This window comes from Falco biarmicus, chromosome 11 (genome assembly GCF_023638135.1).
Source record: "Falco biarmicus isolate bFalBia1 chromosome 11, bFalBia1.pri, whole genome shotgun sequence".
Lineage (NCBI taxonomy): Eukaryota > Metazoa > Chordata > Aves > Falconiformes > Falconidae > Falco > Falco biarmicus.
Window position 1 is genome coordinate 28,331,392 of NC_079298.1, and position 17,793 is coordinate 28,349,184.

The 17,793-nt window shown below is 44.0% G+C and overlaps 1 protein-coding gene across 4 annotated transcripts in view; it reads right to left on the bottom strand.

Annotated features, from left to right (window-relative positions):
- Window positions 1–3,936: 3,936 nt before the first annotated feature.
- Window positions 3,937–17,793, bottom strand: part of TEDC1 (tubulin epsilon and delta complex 1) — a 73,701-nt gene continuing 59,844 nt past the window's right edge. For 3 of the 4 annotated variants that reach the window (XM_056355857.1, XM_056355859.1, XM_056355856.1), the window contains one exon: window positions 3,937–5,166. In XM_056355857.1, the coding sequence (XP_056211832.1) occupies window positions 4,810–5,166 (357 nt within the window). In that variant the 3' untranslated portion in view covers window positions 3,937–4,809. Of the gene's footprint in view, window positions 5,167–11,284; window positions 11,443–17,793 lie in introns of all 4 variants that reach the window. The other variant, XM_056355858.1, reaches the window with a different exon arrangement.

The window sequence follows — 17,793 nt, forward strand, 5'->3', positions numbered from 1 at the left end:
TGCTCCCAAGGAGCAGCTACCGGCAGACTGCTCCCCGCAAGCCATCGGCTCCAGGAGGCAAAGGGTGAGGGTGAAAGATGCGAAACTCTTGCTGCAAGAGGCCGAGGGTCAGAGGAGAGGGAACTCAATCATCAGGCATGTGTTAACTCCCACCGAGTGTGCACCACGCTGCTACACACACATGCTCACACCAACTGCTACCAGCTCATCCTCCTGCAGGAGGTGGCGGAGGAATCCCACAGGGAACCCAACACTCTCCAGGCTGGAAATCACTACTCCCAGCAGCTCTTATTTTTAAACATAGGTTGCAGCCCTTATTTACCAGCAGGCGCAATGTTGTCAGGAGCAGTGACTGCAGATGCCTTGCTTGCCTTTTGTGAAGTAAACCTCCTGTTTTGACTGCAAGCTGATTGATGCTCAGTTATTTGGGGAGGGATATTTCTGGTTACACGGCACAAAAGCCAGACTTACCAGCCAATTAAGTATTTATGGCCAATTCCATTTCCCTAGCAAAGTGTTCGGAAAGCAAGTATGGGTTACATCAGAGAAACGGGCTAAACTGTGCTCTTCTGCATCACCTCCATGCTGGCCTGCCAGGAGCTACACCCATATAAGTCCTGTAAAAGCTTCTCTTAAGGCTGCACTTGAAAGCAATCCATCACCAGAGAGCGTGGCTTAAACACTGCAGCTGTAACTCAGCCTGTCTTCAGCAAAGCATTACCAGAGCATGAAGCAAAAGGCCACATACTCCCAGCACCGTGAGGAGGATTAGCTGCTGGGGGGCCTTCCTGCGGACAGGCTTTGCTGTCAGCTGTCCCCAGGTGAACCTCTGGGACAGCTCTTTACTGCCTGACCCTGCCCAGGTGTACCCCACGACCGCGTGCAGTACCTCTGGCAGGTATTGATATAACCCTGGCTTCCTGCTTTTCCAGCACAGGCTGTTGCCTCCAGCATGCTCCTCTCCTCCAGAGATCATTTAGAAAGCCTGGATCCAAACCCAGCCTAAACTCCCTCCCTTTGGGATGCACCACAGGGAGAACTTCTGCTGTAGCCTCTTCAAAAAACAAACCAAACCCTGCTGCTTCTTCTAGGTGTTAGGACAGCATCACCACCAGCCTTCCCCCACCGCTAGAGTTTAGCAACCAGTTGCACACAGCGCGTGACTCACTCTCCACCAGCTTCTCCAGCCGATACCCACTCTTCTCTGTTCAACTCCACCAACTGTAGGGCAGGTCCCTGCTTTCACAAGGAAAAGGACAACCAGCGTGGCGATACTGCAAAGGACAAACCCTGTAACAGCTTGTACCTTTGCTTTTCAGCCTGTAGTGGGTTGTTTACAACACTCTCCAATTTCTGTGAAGTAATACTTAACATTTATTGAGCATGCTTCAGCCCATGGATGAAACATACCGCTTGAGTCATCTTCCGCCTGGCGCAGCATCTGCCAGAGACCAGCCAGTCATTAGGTTGCTGGTTGCCACACATCTCCCGGGACAGCCATTCCCCCTTCTACAGCATCTTCAACTGCTGACATGGGGCCAAGCCCCAATGACAGACAAGGTCACTGCAGCCTTCAAAACCAGTGGGCTACCACGGTGGGTGAGAGAAGTCAGCCTAAACAAGGAAATGAAAACACTTCAAATGCCACAGTTACGGTATGAGGTGACATCTATTTGTTCCTAGGTTATATCCTGTGAAGTGTGACTGTGATCACCCAGTTCACTTTCCTGCCCTCACTGCAGCTGGTGTTAATCCAAGAATGATTCTCTTAGGCTTTTAAGTGGTGTTTATCCTACAGCACCTCCCAGCAGCACTGGAGAGACAGCTGACAGCTCGCCAAGCTCACAAGGACTGGAAAGCATCTGTATTTCAGACACATCAATATGTCTCAAAAGCAATCAGAAATTGTGACCAGTCACCAAGGCTTGACCACAGCTTGGTCCCTTTGTGCCCAACTCCTGTGGAGGCGCTGTGATTTTTAAAATGCAGCCTTCACAGGAAAACCACCCTCCAAAATTTGGTCATGACAGCCAAGCCCTTAAAGCATCTTCTGTTTTGTACTGAGAAGGGCAAAGGAAAGAGGGGGCTGCAGGTATTGGTTTTAAAACCGCTGCCAGCTCAAAACGCCCCACTGACCTTCAGTGGGGACCGTGGAATATCTGCTCTGGTTTAAACTGCTAATTGGTACCTGAAACAAAAGGCAGTAGGAAATCAGTGCCAGAAAATAAAAACTGTACTTGCCTATGCTCTTCGCAGGAGGTGTGTGAAGTGCTCGACGCCAGCGCAGCACCACGGGGGGCAAGGCCATCTTTTCAGCTGCTTTCAGCTCCTCTCAACCTGCATGCCGGGACAAGCGGCTCCGGCTCCAACTCGCCAGTTCTCCTGACGGCTTCCCACACGGCCACCTCGGTACAGTGATTCGTGCCACATGGCAAAGAGTTCACTGTAGGCACTTTTATACATCACACACGCATATATACAGACATACTGAGCATCATCATTTTTTTACATTCCACCAGAGAGAAAAATAATTCTTCAGGGTCAAGCAGGGGAAAGGCGCTGCCAGTTGTGGTCTCCGCCGAAGCGAAGATCCTTGGATGAGTACTGAAGCATGCCGCACTAAGTGCTGTGCAGTGACAAATATTTGATACTAGGAAGTAAGTAATCCCACGAGTGACTACTGTCAGTTTAAGTGGACAGCAGCATAATGCATCGTGGCATTCACCATTAAGCCAACCCTGAGAAGCCACAGCAAGGCATGAGCTAGACCTGCACTCGAATCTGAGTGCTCTCACCATGATCAAGAATATTTGCCCGCTCTCCTCTGCTGAAAATTCCAGAAGAACAAAGGATTTTTTGAGGGCAATGTTTTAAACCTAAATGTGATGCAGTACGAAAATCCCTTTGTGTAAAAGCTGAAGGAGGATATAAAATGCTCCAAGAGAGAGACTGGTGCTGCCACTCTTGTTAGTTCTAGGATATACTGTTTCTTTCCCAATCATGAATAATTTTCTGCGAAACCTGTGTCAGAGTAAGTCCTCTTGCACACCGAATGCCAGCAGCCCTGGAGCCAACACCCCCCCACCCCCCCAAAACTGTAGCAGCTTGAAACAGTTCAGCACTTGGTACCCTGCACCTACAGAGCATTTTGAAAATCAGAGCAGTGTGGATTGGCTTTTTAAGGCCAGGGTTATTCTTCCAGGAACAGCAGCCTGAGGCCACCTTCCCCAGAGATGGATCTCACCAGCCCACTAGGCTTGTGTGTCCCAGGATGATGTTTGTCACCCTGGGTGCCAGCTGACAGCAGGCACGCTGGTTATGCCTGACAGCCTCCGGTCAGTGAGTGCACACAAACAGCCCACTCCCAGGGGCTGTCCCGTCTGCGTAGGGCTGACTGGAGTTGAGGTCTCTACCTGGGAATCGCACTTCGCACCAGCCTTACTCAAGCCTGTTCCTTGCACCAGCCACCAGGTCCACGCAGAGGAAAGGCTGCCTGAAATGTGGCCCATATTAAACTGAGCTTGTATACTCCCGGCTGCTAGCAGTGCTGCATTCAGCTGGGTGAAACCAGGGCAAACTAGCCCTCCCTGCATGGCTCTGCACTGGCGCTTGCACTGCCCGTCCCTTCTACAAAACCTGTATGAGAACCAATATAAGCGGTACAGATGAGCAGCGTCTGGAAGCAGCCAAATTGTACTTGGTGCAGCAGAAACCAGGAGACCTGAGCCGTGTCCACCCACTCCTACCCGCAGTCTCCCTGCAGAGCAGCAGTCGTACTGATGCCTGGAAAGAGTTCCTTAAAGGTTCCTCACATTTGGCTGCTGCGCAAGCCAAGAACGGCTGGTAATTAGCAACACCACTGAGCTGGGGTAGTAGACAGAAATCCAGATGGAGGAAAGCCCACTGCTCATAGCAATTCACAAATGAGAAGAAAGCTGGTTTTTTAGAATTTATTTATTCCTGAAAGTGTACAACCAGAATATAAAAAAATTCCTTGGTGAAAGCAAAACAGAAAAGGGTAGGAAATGGAGTGTAAAGTGTAATTCACATGTTCCAGGGGAAGAAGCCTCCAGAGACAGAAGTTGGAGACTCCTCAAGCTTGCAAGTTAAGGTCATATTTCTATTTTACAGAAACTTCCTATAGTGGATCCATAAGTTATCTCATTGTGACTCATAACTCGAAGGAATGAGTTTCTAGATTGTTCTCTTCAAGAACCCAATTACTTCAAGTGCATCACACCAGTAAATGAAATCAGTGTGCTGCTTTTTTTATTATTAGGCATTTGTTTTTCCTTATGGTGACTGCATTATAGCTGCCACAAATATGCAAACCAGCTGAATTAAACCAGCACACTTTCTCGAACACTTCCAATCTCTCTAAGCCTTGGTACTTTGCATGTTCTCCAATACCTGGATTTTTCTGACTAACGAACTCTTCCATTTGCTGGAAAATACTGAATGCAATTAGTACTTCAGTGCTGTGCCTAGCAGCTGAGCACTGTAAAACTGCCTGGTGCCTGGCAGAAGAACTAGAAAACTGAAAGATAAAAGGGAGATTTACACACACTCCCACCAAGGCCTGCTGCAGAATTTAATTGGCAAGGTTAGCAATAAAGGGGCTGCAGAAAGAACCACCAAGGTTATGGCCCCAGTGCAAGTCACAAAGCCGTAACAAGTTATGATTCCCAGGCTTAAAAATTGGAAATTATATTTGGTTCCTCACCTCGTACTCCCCCATGCCAAGCTGCACAATGTGCTCTGATCAAGTCAGTCTATTCCTTTGCTCTTCTCAGTCCAGCTTTTATCTCTTCAAGGGGAGATACAAATCACTCCATCCAACCCTTCTGCAATTTCATCCAGCCTCTGTCTGCACTCTTCCTGCAGCTGTTTCAGCTCTCTCTCCAGGCTGGCCTCTCTCATCTGCAGGTCTCTGATCACCTCTGTAGCACTGACAGCTGAAACAGGCTCCTTAGATACAGACCTACTGAAGCCCGTTTTGCTGGCAGGATGTTTGCTTCTGAACACCAGTCTGCACAAACCATGCATCTTATTTTTTGTTGGAGCACAAAGGCATGTAAGATCTAGCAGTTTTAGTTCAGCACTCTCCTGTATCTTTTTAGCAGCAGTAGAGAACCCCTCCTTCTGTAGTTCTTCTCTTGTTTTCACCTGCAGAGAGAAGAGAGAAAAAAAAAGGGAGGGAGGGAAGAGTATGGTAGATTTCTGTGAAAAAATCCTCCTGCCAGGAAACAAAACAAAATGTCATGTTTGGGCTAGCATGTACCAAAGAGAAGAGAGCCAACTGCTAGTATAAACCTAAGTGCGTGGCAGTGAAAACTGAATTAAGCTAACATGTGCTTTCTATCAGGTACCAGCCTTAGCGACCAAAAAGCTGCCTGTAGCCATTTGTTTGCAGATTCACAGTCTACCAGCCCCTCTCCACTGATGACTAATACAGGGCTCTGCACACTTCCCTTACCGAGGAGTGGGTGGTTTGACTTCAAAGCAAAACACATGGAACAAAAAGGGAGATCCAGCAGAGTGACCTTCATCACCGTTGTGCTTTAAGCCACCATGCTGTCATAACAGATTAATTGCCTCATGATTAACAGTATTACTTCAGTTTGCAAATGCTTTCGGTACTTGGCAATGCTAAAAAGTAGGGATGACAACTGTAAGCTAGAAATTCCTTAATTCTCAATTCTCATTATGGGGTTACAAAATAGAGAAAGGAAAATAATGGAGCAGAGACAAAGAACTAGAGGCTAAGACCAAAATGAGTACCAGGCAGCACACTTTCACTGAAGATAGGGCCCAATAAAACAAAGCTTCTCTTGTGACAGAATCACAGTCTGAGTGATAAAAGCCATTGTGTACACTGGGATTTCTCCAAAGCATTTGATTTCATATTCTCTAACAATTTGATTTGAAGAACTTGCAAGATGGTAATTGCCTTGCCAATTTTACTAGTGGATTAAACATGAATTAAGTGACTCATCTAAAACTATAGTTGTCGGTGAGGAAACATCCATAAGGAGAGTTGCCCTGCTAAGTCCTTCAGGGAAACTGTTCTTGGTTCAATGGCATTTTCCATTTCTGCTACGGCAACAAGCTGCCAAACCAGCTCAGCCAAAAAGCAGCAGTTTCAAAAAAGCGATGCCGCCTCTGCAACCTGCACAAATCCCAGAGCTCTCCTGGAACTTGTGCACAGTTCTGGAGTTTGTGCTTCAAAAAAACACAGGGAAACAGAGAACAGGATTCAAAGGCAGGTCACCCAATGACTCACAGCCCAGAAAACAAGCCTTATAGTATGAAACATCAAGAGCTCGAACTAATCCATTCATGGAGACACATATATAATTTGTTTTAGATCCTAAAAGAAAGTGGTGAGAGACCAAACTCTGCCCACAAAGCCGTAAGAAGATCAAATGGATGAAAATCTGAGTGAGATACTCAGCTTCAGAATAAGACATTGTTTCCTACTGTGAGGATAATGAACCGTGAAATGCTTCATTGCAGCTCCAGGGATGAATCCTTTGGCCAAAGCTCAGCTCAGGTCAAGCTCAGTGCTAATGACACCCCCCTTCCAGCCTTGAAACTGCTCTGCAACCCTCCCCTCCCTGGCTGTGGGTGAAGCTGAACAACTCCTTGGGGCTTAAATCTGCATTGAGATATTGGTGTCTCACATATTAGGGCTTTGACAAGTTTGCTGTAAAGTCAGGGATACGTTAGCATCTCTCTGAAGCACCAGAGATCAATCAGAGCTCAAAGCAGCACCAGCTGCAAGGACAAGAGTCCTAAGGTAGCAAAGCCCCCCCGCCTTTGCCACTGTAGAGCAACAACTGCTCAGGGTCAAACCAGCTGCCGTATCTGGAGAAAAAAGGATTTCCCCTCCCCCCCCAGATCAGTAGGGAGGGTTTCACTACTGAAACAAATTCAGATGCTTATGACATACAGGGGACCAAACTTATGTTCTCTTACGGTGCGAAACACGCAGGCATGGGGGCTGCAGTCACAGTTAAATTTCCCCACTGACACCAACTCCACCAGGGCTTCACTCATCCCACATCTTTTTGCAGAGTATCTTCGTGAGTTTTGCAGCCAAGCAATTAATCCTCTCAACAGTCTTCTGATGCGTTATTCTTCCCCCCACCCCCACTCAAAAAAGATTAAGAAAATCAATCAAATCAGAAAAGGAGTAAATTTCTCTGAATTTTCCCTAACACATTAAAGGCTTTATCGATGCAGAACCATCTGTTAAAGGAGACCTCTGTTGATTAAGGCATGTGAATAGAGAGTTGAAGCCAACAGAAGTCTATCTTTGCCCTTGTCCAAGAACCAAGGGTCCCTCTTTATCATAATCCCCAAGGAACCCCAGGACATCCCTCTCTGGCTGCTGGCTACAAGAATATCTGAGGCCAAATTCTCCAACACCACTTTTGAAGAAACAAAGCTGAAAAAATAAATAGATTCAATGTTATCTGGTCTCCCCACTCCCAGTGAATAAATGGAAAATTATGTTTGCACAAAGTGGATTTAACAGTGGAATCCAGGAGGGGGGGGAAAAAAAAATAAAAAAAAAATCACTCAGCAAACAGAGCCCACAATGGTTTTTATTTTTTGCATTACACTCAGGCAGAATACTAGTAGGGCTGTATAAAGGTATTCCTAATGAAACATAGGTTTTCATACTCTCCAACAGCCAAAATTGGAGAATTTTATTATCCATTGTGCAGGACACATAATGGAAGAGCATGCTCCTCTCAGGACTAAGTGCACTGAGTTCTAACTCACAGCAATAGCAGGAACAGGAATTACTACGCTGAAGCAGGAGCAGCTGCAAGAACAAGCACAACAGCTTTGCAGTTCAGCACTCGGGGAAGCAGAAATACAACAAATTCTGACATCTGAGTATCAGAAGGGCACTGCACACGCTATCTTCTGTAAAGAGAACTAATATTTCCTGGGACAACATTAAACAAATTTAACAGGGGAAATTTTCAGAGTAATGAATATGAAATAAGAGAACAAGTTTACCAAAGCGCTCTTTATTTCGTATCAGCACAATCTGGAGCTGGAAAGCTAGCTCCAGGTTCCTTTTTCCAGTGTTCCTCCTGGTAAGCTCTGCAACCTATGTCTGTCCACAGATACTCTGGTTGTGGTTTGTAGATTTCAATAGCTAAAAATCTCTGAGGGATACCCTCAAGTAATATTCTTTATTCTTCACATCCTGAACACTTGTGAAAATACTCAATAACCTCTTCCTGTACGGTTAATTGATGCTCTTTAACAGCTTGCTGTCTCCCATTAGTCAGCACACAATGATTATTCTACACTGCAAAACAATCTCAGCAGACCACTTTGTATCAAACAAACATATTGTAATTAGGAACCTCAGCATTTTGTGCCTGCCCAATCTCCATCCCACAGCTCTACCTTTCAGTCTCAATCTAGCAGCTGGAAGGTGAATTCCCAATTAGGTGCATAGTGCCGTCTGACAGCCACTGCACATCCTCTCTGAATCAGTACAACATCATCATTTCCACTTCCACAGAACCAACCTCATCCCAAAAGGATCCCATGCATTTTGCGAAAAACCACACCAAACGTTGACAGAATAAACTGATGAGGAATCAACATCTTCAAACTGAAACATACCCTGCTCTGCAGCGAGTGCTGATCTGGTTAGCTGTTCACAACAGCGCAACGGAGCAGTCACTCACAGGCACTGTAACTGAGTTCATGGAAGCACGCTGTCCCTCTACACTCTCCAGGGTCAGTGTACCCTACCAGGTTTCACACTCTCAAGACTGATAAGCTAACAAGAACCTCCCATGGCACACAAGTGTCCTCATCAGCCTTATGAGGGCTGCAGATGGACAGATGCCATGAGTGTACACCGAGGCAAACACTCCTACTGGGTTCCTTGTAGCTCTTCACCTCACCATGTCACCAACCACTGTCTGGGACAGGACAGTGGCCAAACTGCCCCAAGTGCTCCTAGATGGTTTCCATCAAAATAACTCAAGTCTACCAAAAGACCACCCTAGGTTTTCAAAAGGTAATTAAAACTAAAAGCTAAAGGGCAAACTAGAATAATTTTCATGTGCTAAGCAGAAGCCAATGAGCTAGTGTAGTTGCAGACTGGAGTACAGCATCTTAAATCACAGACTGAAAAGGGACCAAAGTGACAGATAGCCTGTGCTGCCCTTCCCAAACGTGGCACAGTGCGAAGGGCTGCAGTGTGCACAGACGCTGCTGGCAGATTCACACGCAGGAATATGCCAACTACTAAGCGCTAGAATAAAACAGATCTCTTCAACGTCGGCTGGAGGGTGGGCAGAGGAGACAGGTGTCCTCCAGTTCCTGACATGGCGGAATTAAGCCAGGCAAGACATCCCTGAAGTGTGGAAAGGATTTCCCACCTCCCCAGAGACAGTGCCAACACCGATGCTGCATTTCCAAAAATGTTCAGGCTGAAAACGGCCCAGCCAAAACAGAAAAGAGTTGGAAAGGGGCAATGAGGTGAGGCATATCCGAAAAACAGGCTGAGCAGGTACCTTGGCTCCGTCCCCTCCATGGAGGATTAACTTATGCACTGATGCACAAGAGAGACTTCAAACCAGCAAATGCCTACATACATGATTAACTTCTCCAGCACTTCCTCATCCCCACCTTCTCTGAAATGTCTTCTAACTGAAGATACCACTGGCTGTTCTTTTCATCCAGACAGCTATCTCAGCTGTTTTCAGTCACGGGAACCTTCTGGTGCTAAACAAATTTTATACCAATGAGTTCAATGGGCAAATCATGGAAAAGGTAATGTGTCACACATTTTAAACAAGCTGCCTTCCAGTTTCTTTGCATGTTTCACAGTTTGGAGGCCAGAACAGTATTACGCAAATTCACCTCCTCTAGGCATGTGCTAATTCTGTCGCATCGACAGTCCCAGTCTTTCAGTTGCCCATCATGGGGAGGTCTACTTCTATCAACTGCTTATATGACCTACACATGTAGCTCATTTGATCTCTCCTCAAAGAGGAGACCTTCATAATTACCACTGTGGTTTCCTCAGCTCCCTCACATTTGCCTGCACCTTGCTGGCAACAAGCTTCCCAGAGCCTTATGTCTCATTCTGTATGGCTCAAACATCCCCAAGAGGCTAATCTGACTCAGAATTTTAACAGCTCACTAATGAAAAGTGCAGTAAAAATATTCACAAAACTGTTCTTTTTCTGTTAAGAAGCAAGCTGGATGCAAACATATTTGGAAAGAATTTTACCAACATGCAAGACATGCCAAGGAGGTGCTACGAGGTCTAGATAACCACATCACGTTATTTAAATCATTCCCAGCAATGACCTAACAAAAGTGACAATCTTCCAAATACTGGAAGTCAACATTCAGCTTGTTAAAACTTCACACGTCAACCTGAAAGCCTCGGAAAACAAATGAATGCTCTGCCTCTCAGTTACATACTTGAAGGAAGCCACTAGAAAATACAGCAGGAGCATTTCCATTTTATGATCGCGTTGTTGCCAGCTTCGAGTAAGGAGCAGCAAACCAAATTGTTGGAGTTCCTTTTGAAGTGGATGATAAAGACCAGAATCATGTCATTATATTTAAATCACAGTCTCTTCAACTTCTTCTAGGAGTTTTGTAGAAATGGCTGTAATGACAGTATTGTTCAGAAAAACAAACTACACAAGCCTAGAAATGGCACATTTTCTGCCTCCAGTCCTATCTGTCCACTCATTCTCTTTTGTATTTCTCTTACGAATAGGGACAGGCCCCCATATGCATACAGCATGAAATACAAATTATTCTTGCCATTCTGTACAGATGCTACAAACTGCAATGCCTGCCTTTGCTGGAAAACACAGTGCAGCCTGCTCCTTTGTTCTCTGAGTCACAAGGAACAAACAGAAAAATCTCAGATCTTGTCTTTTTGGATTCGGGAATGAAAGGAAATTAGGTAATATAAATGGATGCAATATGCAAGCCACCAAGTCATACTGCCTTTGCTATCATGGCATAATCACCCAACACCTTTCATAAACTCATCTGGTTCCTCTGAAAATGCCAAACAGCATTTGACTTGCAGAATTCTTTTATTCCTAAGCTCATTTCCAAGCTTTATTTTAAAGCTACCACATCTAAGATGGCCCTCTGTACCTAGGGAGTTGAAAAGGGTGCAGTGAAATATTACATGCTTGGAAATGTATGATGAATGAGGGGCCAGACTGCAGAAATAGAAAAGACCTGCCAGGTCAGCTGGTGCACTCACCTGCCTGGCTCCAAATGGCTCTCCAGCACATCGCAATATCCCAAGCACGAGCCCTGAGAGATGTTCTCCAGGCTAGAGGAGCTGCCCAGAGCTCTCAGTCTCCATGTATAATGAGCAGACTCCCAATCAACAGACAAGCACGAATTATAGATAAAGATCTATAAGTAAAAAATGAAAGCAGGATAAGCACAGAGATACTGGCATCGCTCGGAGACTGCCAGCATGGATGCTACGCAGAAATCCTGACAGCTGAGTGCTGGAAACCAGGCGTGGCAAATTAAGGCTAGTTTAGGAATTTTAAGTTTCCAGACTGGATTCCAGATCAGTCCAGGGGCTGAACCTTGCAAACGCTTGTCTTTAATCAGTACAAGCCTGAATAACACTTCATAAATGATTGTTATTTATACCTTTTTCTGTCTTAGTTTATATCTAGGGTTTATCCCACCACCGCCACCTCCCACCCCCTGAGAAAAACCTTACAGAACTGCAATTCCAGCTGACAGTCTATCTGGGATACAGAAAACAGGACAGAGAAGGATTTGCAGTCTACTTTTAAGAAAGCTCTCCTTGTCAGCACCAAGTACACAAGGGAAGAGAGCAAAATAAAATAATAAGCAAAATGTATCAATAACACAGAAGGGGGAAAAGCAGAGTCCACTATAAGCATAGCATAGCATAAAGATCTGCAAGCATTAAATAGAAGTGGAATAAAATAAAAATAGCCACAGGGATAGGGATCCCACAATTCCCACCCACAACCTCTTTGTGCTCCTATACAACAATTTCCTGGCTATACAATATGCATTCTGTACCTTGCTGCACACAGAGCAGCACTGAAAAACACGCACCATGGCCTGTTTGTGAAAGAAGATCCCCAAGCAGAGTTTGTTTCAAACATCATTAGAGGTAGCAAGAACTGAACAAGCCAACACTGTTGCTGTCCATGTTTGTCACTGTTTTCTGTATAGAACTGAACAGTTATGAATAACCCAAGTGTTTTGTGTGCTTGTGTGTCCCCAAAGGCATAAAAATAAACCCTTTTTCACACATAAGTATGGCAAGGGCTTTACACTTCTGTAACAATAAACAAGTAATAGTTTGGCTAGGGGGCCAGTTTCTTTTAACAAAAGTGTTTGCCGTTTTTTTTTTTTGAACAATCATGGTTACGTGTATGACAGATGTTTTCCTTCCATAGCTATAGACAGTGACCCATTCAACCTCAGAGAAGCAAAGAAAGGCACCATTTCAAGGGATGCTGTGAATGCCTAAGTGATGGAAAACTCGGATCCTGCAGCTCCTACTTCTGGGAATAATTAGTGAGCAGGGGGGAACAGGACCCTGCAGAGCCTACGAAGAACAGTGACTTCCAAGAAAAGCAGACCCCCAACCTTCAGAAAAACACCTAAAGGCATTTACTGCTTATAAAAAAAAAAACCAAACCACAAATTAAAGCAAAAGCAATATCTGCAATCAGCTGTTCTGCAAACAATACAACACTGAGTAAGCAGGTGTTTTACTATAAAAAAAACCCCGACTCTAATTTCAAATTCATGTCTTATACTAACTTGCCCAAATGCAATTTCAAACCTCCAAGAAAGTTATAGAGTTAGTACTGCAGCTCTATAAAACTTGTCTCATTGAATCAAGCTTCTTTGCTGTAAGCTTTCAAGGTTTTTAATTTTCTGCAGCAATTTCTACACACTGAAGAGTAACCAGTTAAAAACGCTGGAAACCATCATTTTCTATTTTAATAGCTGAACACTTCCCACACTGTCCTGCCTAAATGAGGTCTCTTTCTTCTTGTGAGATCCTTGATTGTACACAAAGAGACTTGATGTTCTTCTGAAATAGCCCATTTAATAGCAATGCTCATGCATTTATGGATTTAAAGTCATAAACTGTTTGATTAGCCTAACCTAACCACAAAGCACAGGCTACAGTATCTCACCTAGTAATTTCTGCGGTGTTCTACTACATTTTAGCGAGTTACAGGGTCTCTTTTAGAAACATACAATTTTGGTATTTTAAACACAGGATCTAGCAGTTTAAGATATTACGCTTACCACTGTGTTATCTCAGCAGTGAAATGTATTTATGGTTAAAAATATGCCCCTTTTCAGTGAGTCCCACCTCAGCCACTGGGTCTTCTTATACTATCTTTCACCTAAAGTCTTACACCCTCAGAACTCCTCTTCTGTCTCAGAACTTGCGGAACGTGATCCAGTTATAACATTCCCTTGGTTAAATTATGCTTTTCTGACCTCTCAAGAAGCCAGATCAAGTAATTCCTTTATTACCCCTCCTTTAATCCTTTCCAACCTCTCAACCATTTTCCGGTTGCAATGGTGGTGTAAGTGGGGCCGACACATTTAATTAAGCTCTGAACTGTGATCTGTATCTTATCTGTATTTTTATGACCAGTAGCAGACAGCAACACCTAGCTGCCAATAACCTAACAACTTTTCCATGACCCATTACCATTACCTTCTATTTCATAAGAACATGAAATGGAAAGGTTTGCACATACCCAAAATCTGATGCTGTAGGCAGATCAAACCGGTTTGAGGTACATGCATGGGGGTTTCTTATTAAACCCAAACCCCAGCAATAGTAAGAAACTTAAATAATTTCTTTTGGCTTAACAATTATAGCAGCTAGAGAAAAATGTCACCTTAAATAATAATTTCTAACATTCATTATTATAGTTCAACAAGAGGAAAAATCTTAGGCCTTTGCCATTGGTGGTGAATAAACGAAAGGGGTGATCCCAAAGTAATATTAATAAAGGGCATTATTTGTACCATAAACTATGAAGACATTTTAGAAGGGTTGTAAAGCTGAGCTACAGCAACTGACAGAAGATGTAATTATACAAGCAGCTGCATTCCAAACTTCGCTGGGATTCGCAATTTCCTGCAATTAGAGAGGAATGTATGCATCTCCATCTTATGCATTTTAAAGACTTTCACTATTCAAAATGCTAGCTCCTGGGTCCACCCATTGTCATTCCAAAACAAACTGACAGGGAAGCCACAGAGAGGCAACTACCTATTTTATCTAGGAATAGAAAGTCATCTTTTAACTGGGGGAGGAGTCCTCTGAGGAAAAACTCTAGTTTTAATACCAGGAACGCACATAGGTGCATCCAACGAGAACGGCTACCACGGTCTGGCAGGGCACTGCTGCTCTGTGCTTCCTTTTATCACGCATTGAATACTGCGCTTTGTAAGCCTCCAGAACAACATCCACGCTGTCCTCCAATGGAAAGCTTTTAGATGGTGAGGAAGCATAGTAATTGAAAGTTAGAAGTTAATTAAAGCATTAGAATGAGATAATTTCATAAAAAAGACTGACCTGATCTTGACTGAATGGATAACATATCTGTTGGCTTTGTTTGGTTTGGGGGTTGTGTTGGGGGTTTTTTTTGTTTGTTTTTGGGTTGTTTTTTTTAAAAGATAATTGAATGGATCTGTATTTAGACTCCTGTATCTAAATACCACATTGATAGGAGTCAGAAAAATCAGTTTAGCTTAAGATAAAGGAAAAAGGATATAGGTTTAAGAAACAGGAAAAGAACAACATAAAAGATTTTTCAGGGTCTTTACCAGGAAAACACAAAATATACCTCCAAATATTAACACAAAGCACAAAAGCACATGACTGATAAAACCACTGCCTGTTTGCTGAGCCTACAAATATATCTATCACACAGGCAAAGCAAAAGAGAAATTAATCCTCTTAGGCCTAAAAGCAACTGAACTCTGTGACTGCTGTGCTATGAGCCCGTGTGAGCAGACCTGCTTACAGCGAGGGCTTCACCCGGCTCTCCTCGTGTGACAGAACTACGCTGGATCCTGACATTGAAGAGATGCACAGAGAGGCAGCTGCTTCAAGGACAGCCTTTGGGTTGGATTGCTGAAGGACATATCCGAGGCAAACAGCCCAGAACGAAGGCAGCTAGGCTGAAAGCACCAGGAGATACATCCCTTTTCCACAAAGCTACAAAAAAAGTTTCTTGTCATATGGATATTTTCTGAACTCTCTGTTCCTGAGGTTTTGGCATGAGTAATTTGCTTTTCCAGTGGTTAAAGCTCAAATTAAAAAAAAACAAACCCAAAACAGGTGGGAGTCAGAAATATAATGTGATTATTGTATTGCAGCAACTCTGTGGGAAGAACCAGCCAGGGACAAGTCTTAAAATAATAAATGGTCTTCAAAGAAATCAGTAATTTCTGCATTACTTCTATTCAGGTAAAAAGGATGTCAGTGATGCCAGTACAAAAAGAGCAGACGTGAAGCAACAGCAACAGCATACAACAAGATGGCCAGAATCACCGTGCTCTGGAGCCAGGAGCTTATCTAAACCTCTTCAGCCACTTCCCAAGAAGATATGCAATCTGGCCACCCAGTATGGTCCTGCTGCTCTCAGGAGGGTGGGATAACTCCAGGCAGGAGCATCACACTTGCAGATAATTTACCATTGACTATAAGGAGACACAGTTCAGACTTGTGAAGGTCCAAATGCTACACAATTCCCAATGCACACCACAGGGAATAAGAGATAATACCTATCTCCTCCTCTAAATTATAAGTCTTCAGCATTCTACAGTAATAAAAAAAAATACCATTCCAACAGCCCAGCCTTTTATAATGCATTTCTTTTTAACTGCAGTTTTATCTCTATAGACTTTTCAAAATCTTTGAATTAGAAGATCACACAAATTAATGCACTAATAGGCACATACTGAAAATACACGATATGAAAACCAGGGTATGTCAGTGTAAGTAATTTAGACACTTGCAAAAAGGCTGCAGTGCTACTTTGAAAAAGACCCTGACAACTACAAATTACAAAGGAAGGCAACAGACATGTATTGCTTCATATAATAAATTGCTCACTTATTTTTCAATTTGTTCTTCCAAACTTTTATCTTGGGCAGCAGAGACAAACACTGATGATGTATCATCTCAGATCTAAGTGACTTGCAGAGGCTTGGAGGGTCCCACTTTGTGTTCAGCAGAGCTTTATCACTGTGCAACATGAAAGCAGCCACTTTCACTAGGAACAGAGTGCTGCTTGTGACTTGCACTTCTCTGTATTGCCCTGCTCTAGGAGAACAGGATTGAAACAAATTCAAGCAAGGTAGTTCCTGTATACACAGCCAAACAATGGAACGTTTATACAAACACTCCTAGAACACACAGATGAGAGAAAGGTATTACTACCTAGTCATACAAATTTTCAGGAAAAGGTCTTTCTTAAGCAAAAATTACTAGGAAAATGAAAACAAAAATGAAAAACTCATAACCACAACTTTTAGGGAATTTCTTCACCCCAAAACTGGTTTAGTTTTCAGTTAGAAAACACTCCCTTGTCCCCTCCAGGGGCTTTGCATGACTCCTGCAGAACCTCCACCAGCACCCAGCCCTGCAGCTCTTCTCCCTGCTTTTGGGGGAGGCAGGAATGGTGCACCCAGAGCAGCAAAGGTCACTCCAGCAACCCAGCCTATCCACAACTATGGCATGAGGAGGCAAAGGAAGTTTTAACTTTCAGCTGGAGAACAGTCTACATAAAACATTTTCAGAGTTTCAGTGAAAAAGCAGACCTTAGCAAAGGAAGTTTTAACTTTCAGCTGGAGAACAGTCTACATAAAACATTTTCAGAGTTTCAGTGAAAAAGCAGACCTTATCTAATGCCACTACTCTTAAAATACATTCAGCAGTTTATTAGCTCACAGTTTTGACAGTGAGTAGCAGCTGTAGGTGGATGTGGAACTGCCTGAATGGTCACTGTGACTCTTGCAGCAAAGGCTGGGTCCTATGGCTAGCCTGCAAAGCCGGGGGGGGGGGGGGGGGGGGGGCGGGGGGGGGGCGGGGGGGGCGGGGCCGGGAACAAACAGCTCTCAGGGCTTTGAGAGAGCTGACGAAATGAAGAATTAAAAGTCGAAATTCTGAGCTCAGTAGTGTACTAAAGCTTCATTTAGATGCATTTCTGGCTGGGAAGAAGATATGCGACAATACTAAATTACAGATACACTTTTATGTCAGCTCTTCTACAAGTACAAGGGACAAAGACACAGAAATGAGTTGGATGCTTTTTTTCTCTTACGATCAAGTACACTCAATTTCAGGGCAGACAACTGAGAGAACAAGGCCAAGGTTCTAAGGAAAAAAAAAAGCCGTTTCAGGTTAAGCTTTGAATGCATGAATGCAAACAGTCCTTCTAAAAGCACCTCTATCAACCTACCTAAAAATCAGGTAGTACTGCAAAGTATGCAATGCTTCTAATTCCTACTGTCAGAGGAGGAACCTGTCCCAACAGTCTGCCTGGAGCTGTAAAGCAAGTCAGATACCTCCTGGAAGTTAAGTGTCCCCAAAACCCTCTCTGAAAGGTTCTGTAAAACACAGTAACAGTGTTTCAGGTAGAGCTGCTCTGAAAAACAGCCACTGGCTATGGTGTTTAATATGGCTTCTGTCAGCCAGAATTAGCTATGTTCCCAAAATACTGC